At 37.6% G+C, this 20,393-nt stretch overlaps 3 protein-coding genes across 5 annotated transcripts; all 3 read right to left on the reverse strand.

The window, feature by feature from the left end:
* Positions 1–4,554: 4,554 nt before the first annotated feature.
* LOC18606487 (DEA(D/H)-box RNA helicase family protein) lies at positions 4,555–10,136 on the reverse strand. Of its 2 annotated transcripts, none has more exons than XM_007040108.3 (10): positions 8,924–10,120; positions 8,694–8,800; positions 8,066–8,121; positions 7,757–7,981; positions 7,430–7,636; positions 7,252–7,338; positions 6,931–7,026; positions 6,644–6,859; positions 5,060–5,242; positions 4,555–4,890 (listed from the first exon to the last, which is right to left on the reverse strand). In XM_007040108.3, exons 1-10 carry the CDS (start codon positions 10,027–10,029, stop codon positions 4,660–4,662), a joined length of 2,514 nt encoding a protein of 837 aa, XP_007040170.3. In that variant the 5' UTR covers positions 10,030–10,120; the 3' UTR covers positions 4,555–4,659. The 2 variants fall into 2 exon arrangements, 1 of the variants encoding a protein (XP_007040170.3); XR_016025530.1 differs by lacking the exon at positions 4,555–4,890 and adding an exon at positions 5,549–5,811 and having other exon boundaries at positions 5,106–5,242; positions 8,924–10,136.
* A 247-nt stretch (positions 10,137–10,383) lies between these two features.
* On the reverse strand, positions 10,384–14,210 carry TET10 (tetraspanin10). The gene is made up of 12 exons (XM_007040112.3): positions 13,558–14,210; positions 13,035–13,147; positions 12,909–12,963; positions 12,756–12,811; positions 12,124–12,171; positions 11,751–11,799; positions 11,589–11,672; positions 11,447–11,514; positions 11,189–11,314; positions 11,018–11,093; positions 10,779–10,877; positions 10,384–10,695 (listed from the first exon to the last, which is right to left on the reverse strand). The coding sequence occupies exons 1-11, from the start codon at positions 13,609–13,611 to the stop codon at positions 10,812–10,814; spliced, it is 795 nt and encodes a 264-aa protein (XP_007040174.2). The 5' UTR covers positions 13,612–14,210; the 3' UTR covers positions 10,384–10,695; positions 10,779–10,811.
* Positions 14,211–14,705: 495 nt separating this feature from the next.
* On the reverse strand, positions 14,706–20,269 carry LOC18606489 (Nucleic acid-binding, OB-fold-like protein). Of its 2 annotated transcripts, XM_007040113.3 has the most exons (14): positions 19,897–20,269; positions 19,022–19,760; positions 18,701–18,794; positions 18,520–18,622; positions 18,329–18,418; positions 17,944–18,243; positions 17,758–17,865; positions 17,447–17,518; positions 17,093–17,179; positions 16,768–16,839; positions 16,575–16,664; positions 16,355–16,462; positions 15,665–15,733; positions 14,706–15,151 (listed from the first exon to the last, which is right to left on the reverse strand). In XM_007040113.3, exons 1-14 carry the CDS (start codon positions 20,131–20,133, stop codon positions 15,077–15,079), a joined length of 2,244 nt encoding a protein of 747 aa, XP_007040175.3. In that variant the 5' UTR covers positions 20,134–20,269; the 3' UTR covers positions 14,706–15,076. The 2 variants fall into 2 exon arrangements, with proteins under 2 accessions (XP_007040175.3, XP_017973776.2); XM_018118287.2 differs by lacking the exon at positions 15,665–15,733.
* Between the last annotated feature and the right edge of the window lie 124 nt (positions 20,270–20,393).

A 20,393-nucleotide genomic window follows, 5' to 3' on the forward strand; every position in this document is an offset into this window, starting at 1 on the left:
CTGCGCTCCCCTCATCAGACAGAAGAAATACTTTGAGTTACTTTTCATAATTCCAAAAGCTGAGATCATGTATCAAAATGAAAAGCTCCTCTATCCCATAGCTGCATTTCTTGTTCACTTAGATACAGCATCCCGGCCTCTTGTTTTGTCCCTTTTCAACTAGTGACGATTCATCTTTGGGCCTTTGACTAAGTTAAAAAGTTAAAAACCCCCAACATCTGAAAAAAAACAGCTAGCATGATAGTTATGTTTCAAGAAAAACTTAATGTTTCAGTTTGGAAGGCTGGTTTTCTTGTCCCAGTCAAAAAAATGCAATGCACATGTAGCTTGTGACAGGACCAGGGTTCCAGGTAAATGATACGTCTCTTGTACAAAATTCTTGCATGAAAGCAACTTGTTTTGGACAATTCAATCTGTTAAGTTCTATTTCTTGTACATTTGAAATTCCTCCTGATTTGAAATTCATAGATTTTGAGGTCCCATTGACTGATAATTTTCATCTGTCAGCTTGTAGTTTTGGCTTGACTGCTTTGCTTGCCAGCCCGACTCTTCTATCTAATAGAGAATAAACAACTTTACCATATTGGTAGCAATTGCATGTCCGATAAGAAAAAACTTCCATGTTCCCATTTTTTCTAATCATGGAAGTAACATCAAGGAAAGCCACCAAAATGTGGGTTTGACCCTTAGAGCAATAAACAATGAAGATGCGTAAATTAGGAAATAAATTAATGTTTCCATTCGTCATGTTTCTAGTGTTTTTTTTTTCTTTTGAACTGCACAAGAGCCAAAATTGCCCCACCATTCACACTGCAGACACTAAAATAATATATCCAAAACCAGAGTTAGCAGAATAAATGCCAAAGCAATTCAGCAGTTCTTCTTAAAAAATATTAGTACTTTCAGTCGGTGGACGTTACGAATTTAATAGGCCATCTGTTGAATTCAATTTTAATCCATAGTATATATACAACAATTATTGACTTTTTCTTCTTCACCATGTTCTGACCTTGCAAAGACTTTCTTGCCTGTAATTCTTAACTTGTAACAGAGCAACTTCCTGGGAAATGAAAATCCAGATATTTACATGACTTAAACATCTCTGAGAATCAAGAAAATACAATTGCAGTTTCTGCCAAAAGAATGATCTTTTGCACTCTTTTTCTCAAACTGTATATATATTATACATATCTGTCTAGAAAAGAAAAAAGAAAAAAAAGAACAAAGAACTGCACGATATGCTGCCAAAATTTTGTATAACTTATAATACATATTCAAGATCTGCAAAGAGAGACTAATCAGTTGTGAAGGGGGTTTGGTCCCCCTGGAACTGTTCGATAAGAAACTCCATAAATTGGTTGACTCTTTTCTGCTCTGGATGCCTCAGGAGATTTTGCAGGGAAATGCCACAGAGGGCTTGTGGAGAATTCTGCCCTGGTTGTTTGCTCAGCTTCACTGCTTAAGCTTCTGTGTATGTAGCGGCTACTTGAGAGGTGGCTGGTGGCTAGTATGATCATAAACACCAGAAATGAGAATTTGGGGTTCCAAATCCTCATGATTGTAATGATGAGAAAAGGGCAGAAAAGATGATGAGAAGAACTGCAGAAGTTTATGGAATTGAGTTTGTTCACTTCAAGGGGCAGGTATGAAGTCTATTAATATGAGATGAAGGCATCAAGCAGCCTGTGTTGAAGATATAGCCAAAACTAGCTATTAATTCTGCTGTAATGGCGGAAATACCCTTCATGCTTTGGCTAAATCTGCCATCATGTCACTAATTATTCCCAGCAAAAACTACAGTAGAAAATCAGTAGTAGTAGTAGTAGTAGTAGTTTTGATTTGTTTCTTCACTTGCATTGATGAATACATATGCTCTGCATCCTGAATTCTGACATCTACATTGCCCTCAAAAACATTCACAACATCAATTCAGACTGTTTTTATAAAAGATTGAACTTAATAAGAGTAGATCTCATTACATTCTATGCAAAACCTATCAACAGCAGGTTCCAACTTATCATGCTTATATCCACAGCTAATCTGCGTTACTTTTCTAATGGTTGGAAACCTATGATGCAAGTTCCTATAGCAGGAATGGTGCTCTTCGGATGGTTTGGTGAAAAGGAAATCACAGGCTAATATGGTCCTTTTGCAGTCTGGGTGGAGTGCTAACTTGAAAAACCGTTTCGAAGGGGGGGATGTTGTGGGCGTTGACTTTACACTTAATATAGATCACTCTCAAGGCCAATTGGGGTTCTGATAATTTTTGCTAAACATTAATTATTGATGGATCTCTCATTAAGGTGAGTTCATCGACACGTGCTGGAAGATCGCGTTGGACAAATGGCAGGCACCATTGCTGTGCCCGATGGTTTTCTTCATCACATGCAATTGCTTCCAAGCTATTGGTACTAATTTTCAATATTTCAATATGGAGCTAGGAAGAACGGGCAGGAATCAAATAATTAGGATGGTCCAGAGGAGGCTTTCTGATCTTGTCTAAGACAGACAGGAGGGGAGTTCTATGAAGGCACATTCCTGTTGTGGGCTCCATTTTCTAAGCATTTGGGAATTGCCCCAATGATGAGTAGCAGCAGGTTGATTTAAGCAGAAAGAGATAAAGAGATATGAAAGTTGAGGATGAAACCAAAAGGTTTGGTTCCAATTAGTTGGTAGGAGATCAAAGCTGGTGGACAGTCCTTAGTAGGAAATAATTGGGATTCATGTGGAACATTGTTGGTTTTATGACATTACCCTCTCTCTTTTTTCTTTTTTGTTTTGGCGTCTAGGGGAATATAAAGTGATAGCACAAAGTCTTGGTGCCACATCAGCTGACAAGATGTTATTGCTCAAGAGGAGACCATTTTCCTGGAAAGAGAAAGGGAAAATATTATGAGGATTAGAGGAAGTGCATGATTTTAGGTGATATTTAGGTGGTGAGATAGAATGATTGTGATTTTGAAGATTGCTACTTCTTTTCTTTTCTTTAATGGCGTGTTTGAATTGAACGAACTATGAATTCCATGCAAGCACGATGTTAATTTTTTTTCTTCAGGATTTCTTCAAGACATAATGAAAACCGCAACAACCCATTGGAATTTAACAGTTCACTGCTTGGATAACAAGGAGTGAAAAACCCTTTCCAAGTGGTTTTATATTGCATCAACTCTTTAATTTCCGTTTCAAGGCATGATCCGAACAACTAACACAGGCTATGCTTGGGTGTTCTCCAGCTCTAGGGGGATACCCACTACCTTAGAGGCCTCTCCCATAGGCTGGTTTTCATAACAGGGAATTCGATGGAACATTCGTCGATGCTCCCATTTTTAGGTCCTAATGGGGCCTAAAATTAATTATGCATTAAATAGGTGGACCAAAGCATACTTGATTATGATGGAGCCATGCCTGTAAGTTCTTTATGCACATACTGTCTCTAGTCACCTGGTTAGGTAGTTTTTTGTCCCGGGATGTAGTCATCAGCCATAAACAAAAGGATAGGAATAACCTGAACCAGATTGTAGATTTGTGCCTGAGGCATCAGCCTGATCCGAAAAAGAACATATGCACAAACAAGCAATTTCCTAAAGTAAACATCGCCTAACTTCTACCTTACAAAGATAACATGCAGAGTTAACCGGAGGGAGAAAGTAGGGTTCACACTGTTTGCCAAGTCCTAAAGTCTGTCTAGCTATGTGGAAGGACCAGTTAGCAGTTGCCCAACTTGACATTTCCTGAAAGGACATCATTACCTTATGTATTATCTTCTTGTCTATGTGAATCCAAAGTCATGACATTTATTGTTTTTCTTTTCTATTACAACATCAGATTGTATATATATTCGTTAGAGAACATAGTCTGAAAGCATAATGTAGTCTGAGGTAGCTCGGAAGTCAAGGCTTTGATCATTGTAAATTGGTTGAACATATTGTTTTCACCGTCAACTTCCAAGAATATGAAAATATTGGTTTGTGGACTGCTAGACACAATAATTGGTCCAGATGTGTACATAAAGAATAGAGTGGCAAATTAGCAATAGGCCTTCCTATTTATTTTGATATAGAATGTGTCCACATTTCAGATTGTGAGCAAGTAATCACACTAGAAAACTCAAAGATTTCAGGACACATCAAGGGAAATTCCCCCAAGAACATGCACTAACATGGGAAACTGGGAAGCATGCAGTTAACATGAAGAAAATTGATTGTAGAGTGAACATGGACGCCAGACCAGAGCACAACGGAAAAAATAGAAGTGGCAAGACCAGAGTATGAAGGGTCTTAATAACATAATCAGTCAAAGGCATTTATTTCAAAACCGTATCCATCAGCTTCATGGACCCTTGCTCATTTATGGTCAAAGCTATCCTGAGTGTTTGAATATTTTACCACAAACCATATTTCTTTATTCAATTGTGTAACTAATAATAATGATTGACATCAGCCCCCCGTTCGCTTTGCAATAATTTATTCATTTCCGCAGCTCATTATAGACTTGATAAAGTGAACCATTTATGTAATATTAAAAATAATTAAATTTCAATGAAAACACAGTTGAAACTTAGAAGTTTGAATTTTTCAGTGAGGGCAATTGCATCCATTGGATATCCGTCTCTGGAAATATTCATCCTCAACAACTTGCATAAAACTACTTTAATCACTGCTATTTTCGGATTCGGATTCCGGGTATATCTTTCAAACCCATTTTTATGGCTGTCTTCCTGAAGAGAGGAGGAGGTCTTTGTAGACCAATTGACATAGAAAACTGGTTGGCCAGCTCAACAAGTGTCGTTTTATCCCTGCCTATTTCTCTGATTGAGTTATAATAACCAAGCCAAGCATGATATGCTGCTTCTTTGATACTACCATCAATCTTTGCCATTGCAAACTCCAGCTGCAAGAGGATTCAAAGCATTAGAAACATTTGACACAACACACACCCCATGTTCGAAATGCAGTTTGAGATATCAATGCAAAATGTTCTGAATATGGCATCAACCTCTTACAAAGATCCCTTCGATAGAAGCATGAAGAGTAATACTTTTATTAGTTTAGGTGCAGACCTGTTGTTTGACATCCGGATCCATATGTGGTAACGAGAGTTTCTCGAGAGGCAAGTCCTTAATTTCATCCAAGAAATACTCTTCCCAGGGTGCAATCAACAAGATACCTTCTCCACCCTTGCCTTCCCGTCCTGTTCTTCCTAGGCGGTGTATATATTGTTCTCGGTCAGGAGGAATACCCACCTGGTAGTAGTAATATAACGTCATATACATTATTTTATCAAAAACAAAAAAAATGGAAGGGTCTACACAAAATAAGATATGTATTTCACAACCAGAATGTTTCTTCACTTTAAACCAGACGCAAGAGTTCTTGCCATTTCCAAGAATTATATGGAACATTTAGTCATGGTCCGGCAATATTATACTTGAAAGTTAAAGTATTTGTATTTGTGCTTGCATGTATTTCAAAAATTTTAACTGCTTAATTAAACCAATCATATGCTTGAGGTTCAGTTTCTATGCAGAATATTATCTCAAAAAGAGTACCTGAATAACCAAAGTGCCTGAATTGTAGATTTATATGGTGAATTATCAAGTCTGATGTTGCTGCATTACTACACTATTGCAGGGTTAGGCAGCTATGTGGACCTCTCTCTCTCTCTCTCTCTCTCTCTCTCTCTCTCAAGATTCAGATGAGAGAGAGTAGCCGGTCCTACAAGAGGCAATTTGAAAGCTGGATCCGAATTTGGTTAAAAACCCAGAAGCAACATCATAAATGCATCACAAGATTCTTTCTCTCTCTTGCCATACTGTAAAAATACCAATGACCAAGAAATTAGGGTCCAATGAAAGTATTTACTCTCTTAATCTGTAATCTTCATGGATATAGATCAGCAATCTTGAACTTGTTAACTTTAACAGTACTGATGGAGAGTGACAGACAGGTAAAATTGCCGTTGAATTAGTTTTTGTATGTTATCAGCAATATATAAAGTAATAATATAATCATTAAAACAATAGTTCTGGTATATACTAGTAGCAAATTGTCCCTGTAAGGTGTTAATTTGATGTTTATTTAAAAAAATAAACAAAGTTATCATTTGAGCTTGGACTGAAAGTGGTCACTTAGAATAATAAGGTTTAAGCCAAGCTTGAGCTGCCTAGCTTACACTAAAACATTATTTTAACCATAGAATCTAAGCAGAGGAATACTCTCTCTCTCTCTCTCCCACAGCCTTTGTGGTCCAAAAAACAAAGATAGAAAGGCGGGTAATAAAGATTAATGGATGTGGGGTTGTGAGTCTTGTGACCTTTCCTAAAGGTCATACCCACCTGGTAGTAGTAATATAATGTCATATATATTATTTTATCAAAAACAAAAAAATGGAACAGTCTACACAAACAAAATAAGATATGTATTTCACAACCAGAATGTTTCTTCACTTTAAACCAGTTGCAAGAGTTTTGACATTTCCAAGAATTATATGGAAAATTTAGTCATGGTCCAATGAAATTATACTCGAAAGGTAAAGTATTTGTATTTGTGCTTGCATATGTATTTCAAAAATTTTAACTGCTTAATTAAACCAATCATATGCTTGAGGTTCAGTTTCAAGCAGAATATTATCTCAAAAAGAGTACCTGAATAACCAAAGTGACATCAGGATAATCCATTCCTCGTGCCGATACATCAGATGTAACAAGAATTAGTCTCCCAGATTCCCTGAATTCATCAGAGATACGAGTTCTATAAAGTTGAGGTTTTCGGGAATGGATCTCCCTAACATTCATGTTCATTTCTCGGAGAAGCAAATACACGAGTGATGTTACCATCCCGGTTGTACAAAAAACAATGACCTGAGTGCTAGAACAGTTAGGACTCAACAAATTTGTGCAACTACCAAAATCCAGAGGCTATAACATTTTACCTTGTAATCCGGTGCTTGAGATATATGCTTCTTCAAAAGATGGTGAACTATCTGAAAGTGCAATTCATGTGGTGCAACAAGAAGAGATTGCTTAACCTGAACTCATCAAGGAAAATTCTGCATATATCATTGCAGCTGCCAATATGTTTGATACAATTATAACATCTATTTTAATTAATTTCAACGAAGGACTTCAGAAAAAAGTCAATTGATCAATCAAAGTTAAGTACCAAAATTATCTAAATTCCATTGTTTAGAAAGAATCATTAGCCTAATTGTATTTCCCTGATAGTAAATGTGTGCAATTATTGCCATTTATACCTTATCATGAGTTTCGACACAGCCCAGACCCACTGTATCAATGAAGGCATGTTCCCTTTTCAAAACAAGCTGAGATATTCGACGAACCTGCATAATCAAGCACATTTTAGATCTGAGTGATTCATACAAGGAAATCTGCCTTGTACACAACAAATATAAGGAAGATGAACAATCTAACCTCTTTTGGAATTGTTGCAGAAAACAGCAAGGACTGCCTCTGACGGGGTAAACAATCAACAATTTTCTCAACATCTTTCCGAAACCCAAGGTCTAATAAGTGGTCAGCTTCATCTAGTATAAGCATTTTCAGTCCCATCAAACGCACAGACAAGGTAGACTTGTTCTCAACATGATCCAGCAACCTCCCAGGCGTTGCAACAATTATCTGCAGAAAGTTTCGACCGAGCTAATTAGAAAAGGTTTATCTTCTAGCATTAAGATGTAGAAGACTCTAGAAACATTATACAATGCTAAAAGAACTACCAGGTGTAAAACATACGCTAACCTGGCATGGGTCTGATTCGAGGCGTTTCTGATCAACTTTGAAACGTGTTCCTCCAACTAGAGTCTGGACACCTATGCCATCATGGTACTTCAGCAGAGCATTTGCTTCAGCAGCTAGCTGACTTGCAAGTTCTCTTGTGGGGCAAAGAATGAGAACATATATTGGAGGCGCTCGCTGAATAGTATTACTACTAGCAGCCTTCAAAACTGTTTCAATTGCTGGAAGCTGTTTGACTTTAACAGAAGAAATTGGAAGAAAGAACAGAGAATCTACAAGTTCGTTAATAACAACTCAGGAATGGTAGTGTACCAAAAAAGCTGCAGTTTTTCCTGTGCCAGTTTTAGCTTTGACCAAAGCATCTTTGCCTGCTCCACATTAGAATGAGGATTGTCATTTGGAATGCTTGACTTGCATCGAGCAAATCAGAACATCATGTTTATAAGAATATAATATGAATTACAAGAGAGTTAAAGAAAGCATTTAACCATAACCATTGGGAAAGCACTACCATGCAGAAGACTTTTATACATAAAAGGACCATGTGACACTCAGCAACATCTCATGCAAGCATAGAACAGTCTGCCCAGGCATATAAGTGATGGTGATAATTTGTTGTTTCCTATCTTCAAATTCCTATGGTTCGTATGCCTTCACCAAATCACCTTACTATAAGACCTAATCTTGTATCGTCTACCCATCTAGTGACCCTGATACCTCAAGTCACTTGTTGAGCTTCCAAAACGTGATATGTTCTTGAAAATGTAAGATTCTACATCAATTTACCCATTATGCATTAAAGGCAACCAAGGTGCAAACCATGAACAAGTTACTATCAAAACAAATGTAAAATTGAAAACCAGTGCAAACTTCTACAAGGCTCATGGATCCACAAAAATGATGACACAATCACACAATGGCCAAATAAGCAATAACACACCCTCAAGACAAACAGAAAGAGTTGCCTCCTGTACTCGAGTCATCTTAAAATATCCAGCTGCAGAGAGTGCCTTGACTGTCAATGGGGATATACCACACTCATCAAATCTGTAGAAACAAAAACCCACAGATTCATCAATTTTCTCATCACCAAAACAAACAATACATACATCTATAATTCGAATTCTCTCACTAGAAGAAAAGAAATACCAACCAAACATCTTGGCTTACCTTTTTTGACTATAAATAGTTTCTCCCTCCCCCTTCTTCTCATCATTTTCTGCCAACTTCTTCTTATCCAACTCCTTCCTAAGCAACTCCACTTGCTCCGAAAAGTCAATGTCCTTCTCAAGTTCCTTTAGTGGCACTCTCTTTGTTATCTTCACATCATACTTCCCCAACGATGCACTACTCCCCAACTTCCTAACATCCCTCCCACCCCCCACTCCTTCCACTTCATCATCTATATCTGAATCCCATTCATCATCACTCGATGAACTCTCATTCCTCCTAAACCTCCTCCTCTCCAAACCATTACCACTCTTTCTAAACTTCCTAAAATTCCTTGGACTCTCATTCTCGCGGTTCCCACCAAGCCCACCCTGATCAACACGCTTCATCGAATTATCATTCGAAACAAAATCAGATTCACGTTGACTAGCAGAACTCTCATTCTTCTTAAACCTCCTCTGCTCTATATTACGCCCCGAATGCTTCAAAGAATCATCCTTTGAATCCAAGTCTAACGGAATCCTGCCAAAAGAACTCTCATTTACCCTAAATTTCCCTTTACTCTGAACTGAATAACTCCTACTCTTACCAAAATGATTACTATTAACGACATTGAATTTTGCATTTTGCATACGTTTATCAGATATCAGTTTCTTCACGTCAAGCGGTGAATAGATTGACCCTGACCGTTGATTTCTTGTTGTTTCAATGATTCGTGGCCGTTCCTGTTCCTCTGATTTCAATGGACCGTCGTTTTCGTTCCACAAATCCACCGCCCCTTCTTTCATGAACCGATCAGCTAGGGCTTTGATGTGGTCGTTGGGGCTCATGGGGTTATATTTTGTTGTATTTGAACTCGAGTCGGGCTTCCCGGCTAGTTTGGCCCGGACTTGGGACCGGATTCTAGCCTGGTAAAGTTGCTTCTCTTGGTCGAGGAGTCTTCTCTCTTTCTCCTTGGCTTTTTTCTCATGAAGGCGCTTCCATTGCCACTTATTTAGGCCGCCGGGGAAGGTCCGGGGACCACCACCCATGGGTCGAGTCAAAATACGGGATCGGAGGAGATCCGAGAGGGTTTTAGAGCGCTGGAGGAGGACCGTTGAGAACATTGTGGGGTTTAGGGTTTAAGGAGAAGTGGGAAACTTACCGGGTTGCTTAAGATGGTGTTTTTAAGTTTGCCGACGCACGACGACGTCGTGTTGTCTCCTGTTACATAACTTCAACCCGTAGAGGTAAATTTCAAACGAATAAGCCATCCATCAGCACCAGCTATTTCTACTATTTTCCAGGTAAAACTACGTCGTTTATACGCATGCACCTTTTACAGGAGAGCAATCCAAGGATGAAAGATCCTTCACTGCATTTTAACTTGTTATAAATAATTAGAAATTCAAGCATCTGATCTGCTTAAAGTTTTATTAATCAGTTAATGTTAGAAATCTCTCAAAAAAGTTTAAGATGGATTTTAATTGGAGTGTAAAATAGGCTGCTTATGCACGAATTAAGCATTGTTGAGTTCGGGTCTGGGCTTTTAAACATCTGGTAAAGGTGGCCCAACAAACCACTTTAAATCCCAACAAATTGGGTTCAATCCGGAATCATTAAATTAATTGTGAAACCTGATAAATTACCAGTAGTTTTTTTACCCCTTGCATGAAATTTTACCATTGTGTCAGAACAAACATTTTCACATGATTCAACCTTAGGCTTGTATATAAGCCTAAGCTGTAAACCTCCAACCCCATCAAATCAGGCTTCTTCATTCCTCCATCAACCTTCAATGAGGTAATAATAACAAGAGAAATCAGTTGAATAACAAAGTGAAGAATCCTAAAGGGCGGTAGTTGATTTCAATAACCAAAGAAAGGAACTGATCAGGGTCAAACCCTTTTCAAACTTTAGACTGGCTCTGAGCAGCGTTTCGTCTTGCACAGCATCCCACAAAGTATATAATCGACTGGCATTGTGAAACATAGTATAAGAGTTAGCCTCGACACGATAAGTGATGAAACGAAATTTTGAGACTGAAATCCATGGAAGGTTTAAGCAGGATAAAAGACTATGACGGTGGTCAGAAATTGGTAAACAGAATCTTACCAAGACAACAAATAGTGCCAAATTAAAGATTGCAACAACTCTCCACTCAGTTTTCATGTATTGTGCAACTCCAGCCCTGAAAAGGTGATTGGAGGAAAGCAAACGGCAGTCAGAAATTTATACCGTAAAGGAAATGGAAGTTAAGGAGCACGGGAAAACCAAAATGCTTACTTGCAAGAGTCACAATTGTAGCACTTCACAGCCCGAGAATTTTTGTAAAGCTTGCAGTCATTATTGGAACTAATTGGATGAAAGCTCAAGTCGTAGTGTGAAGCATTGACAACAGGATAACCACATCTGTGAATCAAGTTGAATGTCAAGAAAAGTTATTCATAACATGAATAAATGAAGCTGTATACACCATGATTAAATATAGGTGCAGCTGCAAAGAGCCAACCCAACCAAAAATCAAAAAGAAAAGACACCTACTCGGATGGAGGTCGGCAGCAACCAGCTTCAATAGGCGTCAGTTTTGCCATTTTATACTGCTTAAGAGTCTGAAAATCAGAGTTGAACAACATTACTATAGATGTCAGAGAAACAAATAGCACTCACGAGTTAAAAGGTAGACCTTGTACTGCTTTGCTAGGTTGTTGCAGTCCTGTGATTTCACAAGACAACTCTTCAAGCGTTTCCAATTATCGGTATTGTTCAGCTGACAAAATCAAAGACAAATGCTAATCTTGGCTAAACAAAGTGGGGAACTACATTGCCAACAAATTGAAAGCCTCACCTGCTTTAGAAACCATGAACTATAGTCTTTAAGTTGATACTCCTTGTATCTGATAAGAAAAGAAGACAACAGAGACTAGGGTCATACACAGATCTCACTAAATTGAATTATGCACATTTATTTGAGACAAGTAGTGCAAAGACCACCCACTGGATAAGTAAAACAGATTGGGCACTACTGCATTTTTGTATGAAGATGAAGTAAACCTCGGCACCAAGTGCACGGAGAGAGAGGTGGCTGATTGTTTTTCAGTTTTCTTGAGGTACAAATCACATAAAGACTGGAAGGAAATACTACAAAGTGGTACTACCACCCAAAAGAGAAAAGAGAGGCAATGAGAAATTTTTCCATTTAAGTTTACATGTTTCCTTACCTCAAGCCAGATACATTGTGACCAGATCCATTATTTGTTATAATGAACCTACAAGAAAAGGCATACAATCAATTTGTTTAACTTGAAAGCTCTAATAAAAGTGAGGACACAAAGGGCCTATAATGATACACACAAAGAAAGCATGAGAATGTCTTATTAAAACATATAGTGATAAGGTAGCCTTGGAAACTGAAAAGCTATAGAACAGATTGAGACAAAAAAATATAGCGGAAACAGCAGCAACCTAATATGTCCATTTTTCACTTTCATGTGTTGCTCTAGAAGAACGACGTTAAGATAATAGAATCACATAAGTTATACAAGACACAAGTACCTATTTCACCAGGAACACCATCTCATAAAACAGAGTCATCCAGTACATCTCCCTACAGACCATACTTTTAGCCGGTTTCATCTAGAATTCCCATTTAGTTAATAGCACACCAACTTCCATCTAATAGCTACCCTATAAAATATCCTAAGAAAATTTTTGTTTAAATCACAGATAGAAAACTCAATTGCACCCTAAACTAGAAATGCCACAAAGATTAAAAGCTCAGCAATCCCACCACTCCCCTTGCCGGTCTTGACTGAATCTGAAAAAGAAGTAAAACTCAGTTAAAAATACTTACGCCAACACCGTGAATACCAGGATCGCCACCAGAATGATGCATAACATAATCAAATACTCCAACCCAATGAGTCAAGGGTAGTCCAAACAAAGAAATTAAAAAAGAACAGAATCAGTAAAAAATCTTGATAACTCAAAATTATGCAAAGGATACAATCCACAATAGTATGGTGTTCTTCTTCACTGCTCCCAAGAACCCGATTATGGATCTAAATTCAAAGAAAAGAATGGAATTGTGACTTTCTATACCAAATTAGGAGTTAGAGTGATAAAAACTTACATTATAAAAATGAAGGCACCGAGGCCTAAGACTGGGAGCGTAAGGGATTTTCTACACCCATCATGATGAGTGCTCATCCATACCCCAAAAATTACAACAGCTATAGCTAAAAGCTGCACGACGAAAAGTATACAAAACAAGCATATGTTAACTTAAACGAGCTAAAATTTGTTCAATTTTTTTCCATTCACTTCTACTAGAACTTGATTGCAGCAGAACCATTGAAATGAGCAGCAGGTTATGGTAGAACTAGTTTGAAAAACAGTATTTTCTGCAAGTTTTTACAATGAAATAGCCAACCAGGTCAATGTTCAAGAAAATTCAAGAGAAAGCACCTAAGCAAATTTTAGTATAAAATAACACCATCAATAGAAAACCAACAAATGGGACAAACCCAACAGTAAAAGGAAAAATCTTCATTCTAATAATGACCACAAATAATGCTGGCACTGTGACCCATAAAAAAAAAAAACCCATTTGAAATACCACAGTAACATAAAAAGAGCCTTAAAGAAGAGCATACCATTGTAAGAAAGTTGATCCATCTGATCACAAAATTGCTTGTTCCCATACCCATTCTCACTTTCCTTTTTTATCTGTATATAAACTCCACAAACAGAAGCAAAGAAAAACCAAAAAAGAAAGAAAGCACTGGTGAAGATGGGTTTCCAAGACTTCTGAGTTTGAAGAATGTTTTTTGGACATATATATATATATAAAGAAAAAGAATAGAACTTTAGAAGTTTCTTGGAGAACTCTGATATTAAAGTGGCACTTGCATTGCAAGGAAAGAGAGAGAGGCAAGGCAAGTAGAATGAGCTGGTCGGGTTGGGCACAGATGAAATGCTGAGGGCTGCAAGGGATAGGGAGGGGTAGTTTGGTTAATGGACATGCACATGGCTCATGTTTTTCCAGATAACAGAAAGGAAGGATCGTTTCCCTTAGATCATCAGGATTTTAGGACAATATCCAACAACAAAGTATCTTTAAAGCCTTTTACCAGTCAGATATTACAACGTTGACGGTTTTAACTTTTTCCTAAACGTAGATTCTTGCGTGGGACAAGGGTCCACGTATGACTTGTGTCTTTTTGTCAGGTCAATTTTGGTATTTTACAACCACTCCAAAATTCTGAGCAGTTTTCTAATTTACACTAATTATCTTTTATTTTCAATCATTTTCACCATTCTGTACTTGACCCCCCCCCCCCCCCCCCCCCCCCTTCTCTCGGCTGCGGTATATCCTGGGCCTGTTTTAATCTTATTCTTGAGTATGTATTAAGAAACTCAGCTTAGTAATAGCATGCAATTCTATTACAAATTTGATTATGGGATTTTGCCATCATAACGGATAGGAAACAGCAAGGGAGGGGGGGCAGAGACGTGGGTCAAGTGTACTGCCTATGCTTTCAATTCATTTTAAGCTGAAACGTAGATTCAAAGGGAAAACTTGCCCATGCTGACTTCATTGCCAGTAGGACAATCCAGCAATGTCTTGAAAGCTTCGTTACTTGCATTTATCTCATTTCAGAACTAATGGATCTCTCTCACTAGCGTGAAGACAGAACCTACTGGAAAACTTTATTGCAAAAATGTTCTATGAACAAAATCTGAAGAAACTACCCTAAATCAATTCTAAACCAAGCTAAAATATAAAGATAAAAAAACAAGAAAAGAAAAGGCATAAAACTATATTGAATAAATAGGGGTGGCTGTTTACAGTGCTATTCTATCAGACATTAATTCGATGTTTATGTAATATGAACCTGGTATAAAAAGATAAGCTTTCGAACAGAAGATACATTGCTTATGTTTTCCATTGCAGAACGACAGAATGTGCTGATAGTGATACTTGCCATTATAGGGGGGTTAACAAGAAAATCCAAACAATCCACCACCGCCCCAATCCCCGCACTTTCTGTTCACTCTCTTATCCTCCAGCCGAAAGTGCCTATTGGGGACAAAGTTGGAGTTCCAGAAAAGGTGGAATGGGATACCAATAGGCTGAATAAGAAGACAGTGGTAAACCAGAAAGCAAGAACCCTATACCACTCTATTTGTGCACGACAGAATTGTAGATTTCATCTCTTCTTTATCCAATGATGCTAGAACAATGATCTGCCAAAAAAGAAGATTTATCATCCATATCTCCAAATTTTTTTTTTTTTTTTTGCAGCATTCAAGACATAATAGTAAGGTTGCACTTATTCAAAAGAACAACAAAAGCAAGAAGGTTGTATTTAGATAGGAAACAAAAAGACTTTTCACAACAGAGGGTCCTCAAAAGTCTATGCACATTCATGTTCGCGTTTTGTGAAAATTTTTTACTTATCCTTGTGTCATTGCCTTGTAAAAAATACCAGTGTGACAGATCTACAATCATTGAGTTCAAACATCAAACTTTACCAGTGTTGTGAAAATAGACCTAACAATGCAAAAGGTGCAAAATCTTTTGAGGTTGAAGAGAGTCAAAATGAAATAAAACCAAACAACAAAACTGTGGTTCAAAACTTTAAATGTGATGGTATATATTTCTTAAGGGGATGAAGTTTTCAATTGGTAAGATTGAAATCCCCCAATTGAGGGTTATGCTGGATACTTGCCAAAGTACTAGATCATGGAAAATTTTACCTCTTGTACTTTGTTTCCAGATCGAGCAAGTAACTTATATTGATTCTCAAACATGGATGCCATATAAACCTGCACCAAGTGGAAGCAGATAATTCCGTAATGGAGTCTGAAAAAAGAAACTGACCAATTCCTTGAATACCTTGTAAGAAAGGTTTCAAATATCAAGTGCATGAATCCATTCATCCCTATTATCAATCCAATCTCAACAGATTCCAGGGTTTGAACCAATGGTGGCTTCAATTATGAAGTTGGCAATGAAGCCTAGAATTGAAAGATAGCACAATTGTTGGCACCTAAAAGATGACACACTCATGCAGGACAGATGATGCTGATTACAGGATTGGGTTATTTAGGAATTAATTTTGTATTTTTTATGGGTTCAATTGTAATCTATGTAAATTTAGGGAATTTTATATTATTTATATTATAGTCTTGATTCTTTACCAAGTGCATTGGGGTAGGGAATACTCTATAAATACCTACATAATTTTTCAGCTTCAGTTAGCTTATGATGATGACCGAGTTATTATTCAGAATAGTCTCCATCTCTCTCTTTCTTTCTCCTTCCCCTCTTACCCTCTAATTTCGCACTCCATCCATTTTCTCATACCAGTTCTACATTACACAGCTTCTCTACAGAGATCACAAACATTAACCTACTATATAGTTGATATGTTAAAGCTATCATACCTGGAATGTTGGAGCTAAACCAGGGCTCAAGAAAAATCGGCCTTTTGAAACTGATTGAACCCCTTCAATCTGTTGCAATTCTTTGATAAGTGACTCTACATCAGGCCACTGTCAATATTTAATACCATTGTATGAGGATTAGCCATGCAATACCTAATACTAGGACAAAAAGGATAACATAGAAGATAAGAAGCATCTATAACAGGGCATAAACGAAAACCTCAGAGTCCGCTTCTGCTGCTTGTAATCTTCCATCTAAGTTATCACGATCACCAACCACAGAATCCAAGGCCTCAATCAGTGGATCTGGCTGTCATGGGAAAAGAGAACAAAGAGAATCACCATATAATCAAAAATTCAGAAATTGCCTAAAAAAACTGAGGAAATTTGAAAATTGAAAGAACTAGTATTACCGTTATCTCCTTCAATGATAAAAATACACGCTCCAGTGTGAAATCCAATTGGTGAACTTTTGCCTCAACAATCTGAAATCATGAAGATAATCCGAAAATTCAAGTGAAGGAATAGAAAGAGTAGGTAGATAGAAGCAGGGCCTAAAAGCAAAGGGCTTCACGGAGTTCAGGCACAGACAAAGCATTAGATGAAATAACACACACAAATGTCGTGAAGGTCAACAGCTTTTAATCTTGTTAGGTCTTACTTCTTTGTCATTCATTCTTACTGAAAAGAAAAAGAGATTCTATTTGCTATGTTTTAATCTGCAGTAAACTCAAATACCTGACCAATTTTGAAATAAGATGCAGGATCCAAGGTGGCATCCCACGATACTTCGGTCTGGTGAATCAGAGCAGGCACGCCTTCAACCTATATTAGTAAGATTAAATCACAATTTGAGTGGAAAAAATACATTAAAGGATCTATAGTCTTAAAGACATGGGTGTTATGGCTTCATGCTAAGAAGCGTAAGTTCATAAGAAAAATAAAAACAAGGCAAGTAGCAAAAATCCACATGACACTGTTGCCAGACTATAATTGCTTCGAGTAGTTTCAATTTCTTAAAAGGCGTCTAACCTAGTAGTTGCTAAGATATTGCAACAAGGCTGAGAAACTTGTTGCTGAAAGATCATTTACCTCCACAAATATACCAAAATAAGTGATTTTCTTGATGCAGCATTTAACAACATCGCCTACACGAAGCTTGGCCTGCAAAAAGAAACGGCATAAGAACTTGAAATTTTTAATTTTTGTCAAATGAAGCACAGGATGTTTTTCTTTTGAAAATGTTTGCTCAAATTCTCATTTTTTCAAAAGACAAATTTAAACATTAATTCTGAAATAGTTATTATTGCTGCAAAGTGCAACAACATTTCAAGTATACAAAAAGGGAGCACAACATTGAAGATGAGACTAAGGAAATATTGAAACACAATGTAGCAACTAACCATAACATTTCTCTTTTTCTCTACTAACTCTTCCTTTGCTTTTGGCCTCAGAGAAACTATAAGTTTTCTGAACTTTCTGTCAGCCATTAGCACATTTACTTTGACTCTCTGCAAGTATTAACCATATCAATATACAAAATGGAAATAGAGAAGATGATTTAGAAAGGAAAATCAATTTCTTCAAACCTGACCAACAAATGAGGACAAGAATTTAAGCTTCTCTTGATCATAAATCTTCAAAAGATCTTCCAAATTCATATCAGGTGACAATTTTCCCTCAAATTGTTGGTTATTTTCCATATCTGAGTTTGATACCAGAGAAGAGTTCTTGCTCATTATATCAGAACTTCCAATAACTCCCAAATTCTGTTTATAAGCAGCCAGGTCTAAGCCCTTCTGTCTCAACCATGACTCAAAAGCTAAGAACTTCCATTTAGCTGCCAAGTTGCGGTATGGCAAAAATCCAATCAAAGAACCAAAAGATACCTGTAAAATTGATGCTTCAAAGTCAAAAGTCACAAATAAGAACATGATTGCAAATAAACATGATAAAAGGAAAAGATTAACTCACAACAAAACCTCTCGTGCTAGAGCTTATTAACTCCACTTCTGCCCTTTCTCCTGTCTTAAGCAGATGTTCTACCCTCGTCCAATCACTATCCTACAATAGCATGAGATACCAAGAATGATCAGACATTCCTAAAGTCATGCTTTAAAAATGTCCAGTAACGGCTTAAGGGCAAAAAGGACTAGTAAGCTGACCTCCTGAGGTGATACAGAAGGGAGATCACCATAATCTTCAGGATTGATGGGAACAGTTTGTGCTCTACTGGAGTTTGATGTTTCTTTCACAGATTGATCTAATCTATAAGAAAGCAATCTGTTAATCGCAACTCGGTCAACTGAAGAAGAAATGTCTTAATTTTAAGAAAGAATTTGCCACCTTTTTGGCTTCCCTTGAAGTGCAGCTTCGATAGAGGGACCAGTGCTGGATTCCTCAGTAGATACCCTATTACTTAGCTCAACTGGCTGCATTCCTTGAAAAACCCAGAAAAACATAAATTTTAATACTCCAGATTGAAGGGTTTCTAAACTTCTTAGATAACGTACAAGGTGGAAACTTGTAAGGTTTTTAAGAGAGAGAGAGAGAGGTGGGGGTTGTTAAAATTGGCCTTAGTTGTGATAAGCCCACCACAGCAACACTAGACAAAATGAAGCAAAAATTAAACTAAAAGGAACTTCATGCTATAACATGGTACATTACCACTTATGGAGTCATCCTTTCTCTCAGGTTTCTTAGGGATTGAGCTATGCCCCGCTTCTAATGATTCTTGAGAAGTATTCTCTGTTGCGTTAGCCAGCATGTTAGCTTCTATCTCCGCTTCCAACCTTTGCCCTTCAATTTCTAAATCTTCAAATAGCTCTTGCATTTCGCGAATGTTTGTATGGATACTCTGTTCAGACTTTTCTAATATTGTAAAATCACCAATTCTATCCTCCACTTCTTTCTCTTTCTCCAGCCCAACACTACCTTCAGAGTCTTGTTTCTTATCAAGGCTTGTATCAACACTCATCGGTTCTGGCTTTCTCAACAATGTCATTTCACTAAAGTGGTCCTTCGCCTTTTCATTCCTCATTTTCAGTGACAAATTTGGTTTTATCCTAAACCTGGGTAGGTCTTCTACATCATCTTCATTGATCAAAGTTGGCTTTCTCAAGATAACGTTTGGAACCCTGCCCTTTTTTGCACTATCCACGGTCTTCCCATCTGACAGAGTTGGTCTCTTTATCTCAGATACAGCTGGATTACCATCAGCTTTAAACTTGATTCCCTTCTTCGGAACAGGACGAACTAAATTTAAGCTATCAGAAGATGAGGTGGGCGATTTCTTTTCAACATCAAAAGGAACCTCCTCTACTTCAACTATTTTACCCTTGTTCTTATGAAATGCTTTCTCAATTTCAATATAAGATGCTTCGGGGTTTGCTTTTCGACCCATTATCTGAAAAACCAAATGGAATAAGATTAACAGAAGTTGTAAAGATGCAAATTCTTTTAACTATTAGAAAATGAGTGTTTAAAAAAACACAAAATTTCGCTAAATTGAGCATAAAAATATAAAGTTAGCAAAAGGGGACCTTGGCAAGGGTGAGTTTGGGGTCTTCACCAAGCAAGCGGCCAAACTTGAGCTCCATTTGGTCCCATTTGTCAAACTTTGGCTCTTCTTTCGCCGCAAAAATCCTGAAAGAAACCCTTTTCGCCCCTCTTTTCGGTCCTGCTCTTGACGGTGATGCAGAAGGAAACAGCAAAAACTTGTTGACAGAGAAGGACGAAGCAGCGGCGGTGGTAGCGGAGGCGCAAGCAAGACCGTTCATTCCTAATGCGAAATTAAAAGCAAACTCATCAGACAGCGTTGAGTAGCATTGAGGAATTGTAGAATTTTGTACTCAGATTGAAAATTGCGCTTTGGTGCTGGACTGCTGGTGGGTATAAAACGGCTACCTGGGACTGGGGAGTGAAGAAGCAGAACATTATCTATCCCTCCGGTAACGCCCACGTGGAACTTTAGTTTGACATCCGCTAATATTTCGCCACGTGGAATCATTCTGCTAGAGTTTTCTCTTCTATTTTTTCT

This window comes from Theobroma cacao, chromosome 3, assembly GCF_053813885.1.
Source record: "Theobroma cacao isolate CCN51 chromosome 3, ASM5381388v1, whole genome shotgun sequence".
Lineage (NCBI taxonomy): Eukaryota > Viridiplantae > Streptophyta > Magnoliopsida > Malvales > Malvaceae > Theobroma > Theobroma cacao.

Bases quoted from the DNA above. Each gene is read 5' to 3' on its own strand.
- LOC18606487 (XM_007040108.3), bottom strand. From the start codon at position 10,029: ATGTTCTCAACGGTCCTCCTCCAGCGCTCTAAAACCCTCTCGGATCTC. The intron at 8,122-8,693 runs GTGTGTTATTGC...AATGTGGAGCAG, and splicing joins TCTTTCTGTTTGTCTTGAGG to GCAAAGATGCTTTGGTCAAA. The intron at 7,027-7,251 runs GTATAAATGGCA...TGATGAGTTCAG, and splicing joins GTGTCGAAACTCATGATAAG to GTTAAGCAATCTCTTCTTGT.
- TET10 (XM_007040112.3), bottom strand. From the start codon at position 13,611: ATGGGTATGGGAACAAGCAATTTTGTGATCAGATGGATCAACTTTCTT. The intron at 11,673-11,750 runs GTGAGGCTTTCA...TGATTTTGTCAG, and splicing joins GTTCATGGTTTCTAAAGCAG to CTGAACAATACCGATAATTG. The intron at 11,094-11,188 runs GTAAGCATTTTG...TCACCTTTTCAG, and splicing joins TACAATTGTGACTCTTGCAA to GGCTGGAGTTGCACAATACA.
- LOC18606489 (XM_007040113.3), bottom strand. From the start codon at position 20,133: ATGAACGGTCTTGCTTGCGCCTCCGCTACCACCGCCGCTGCTTCGTCC. The intron at 16,840-17,092 runs GTATTTGAGTTT...TCATGATTTCAG, and splicing joins CTTATTTCAAAATTGGTCAG to ATTGTTGAGGCAAAAGTTCA. The intron at 16,463-16,574 runs GTTTTCGTTTAT...AAATATTGACAG, and splicing joins CAGCAGAAGCGGACTCTGAG to TGGCCTGATGTAGAGTCACT.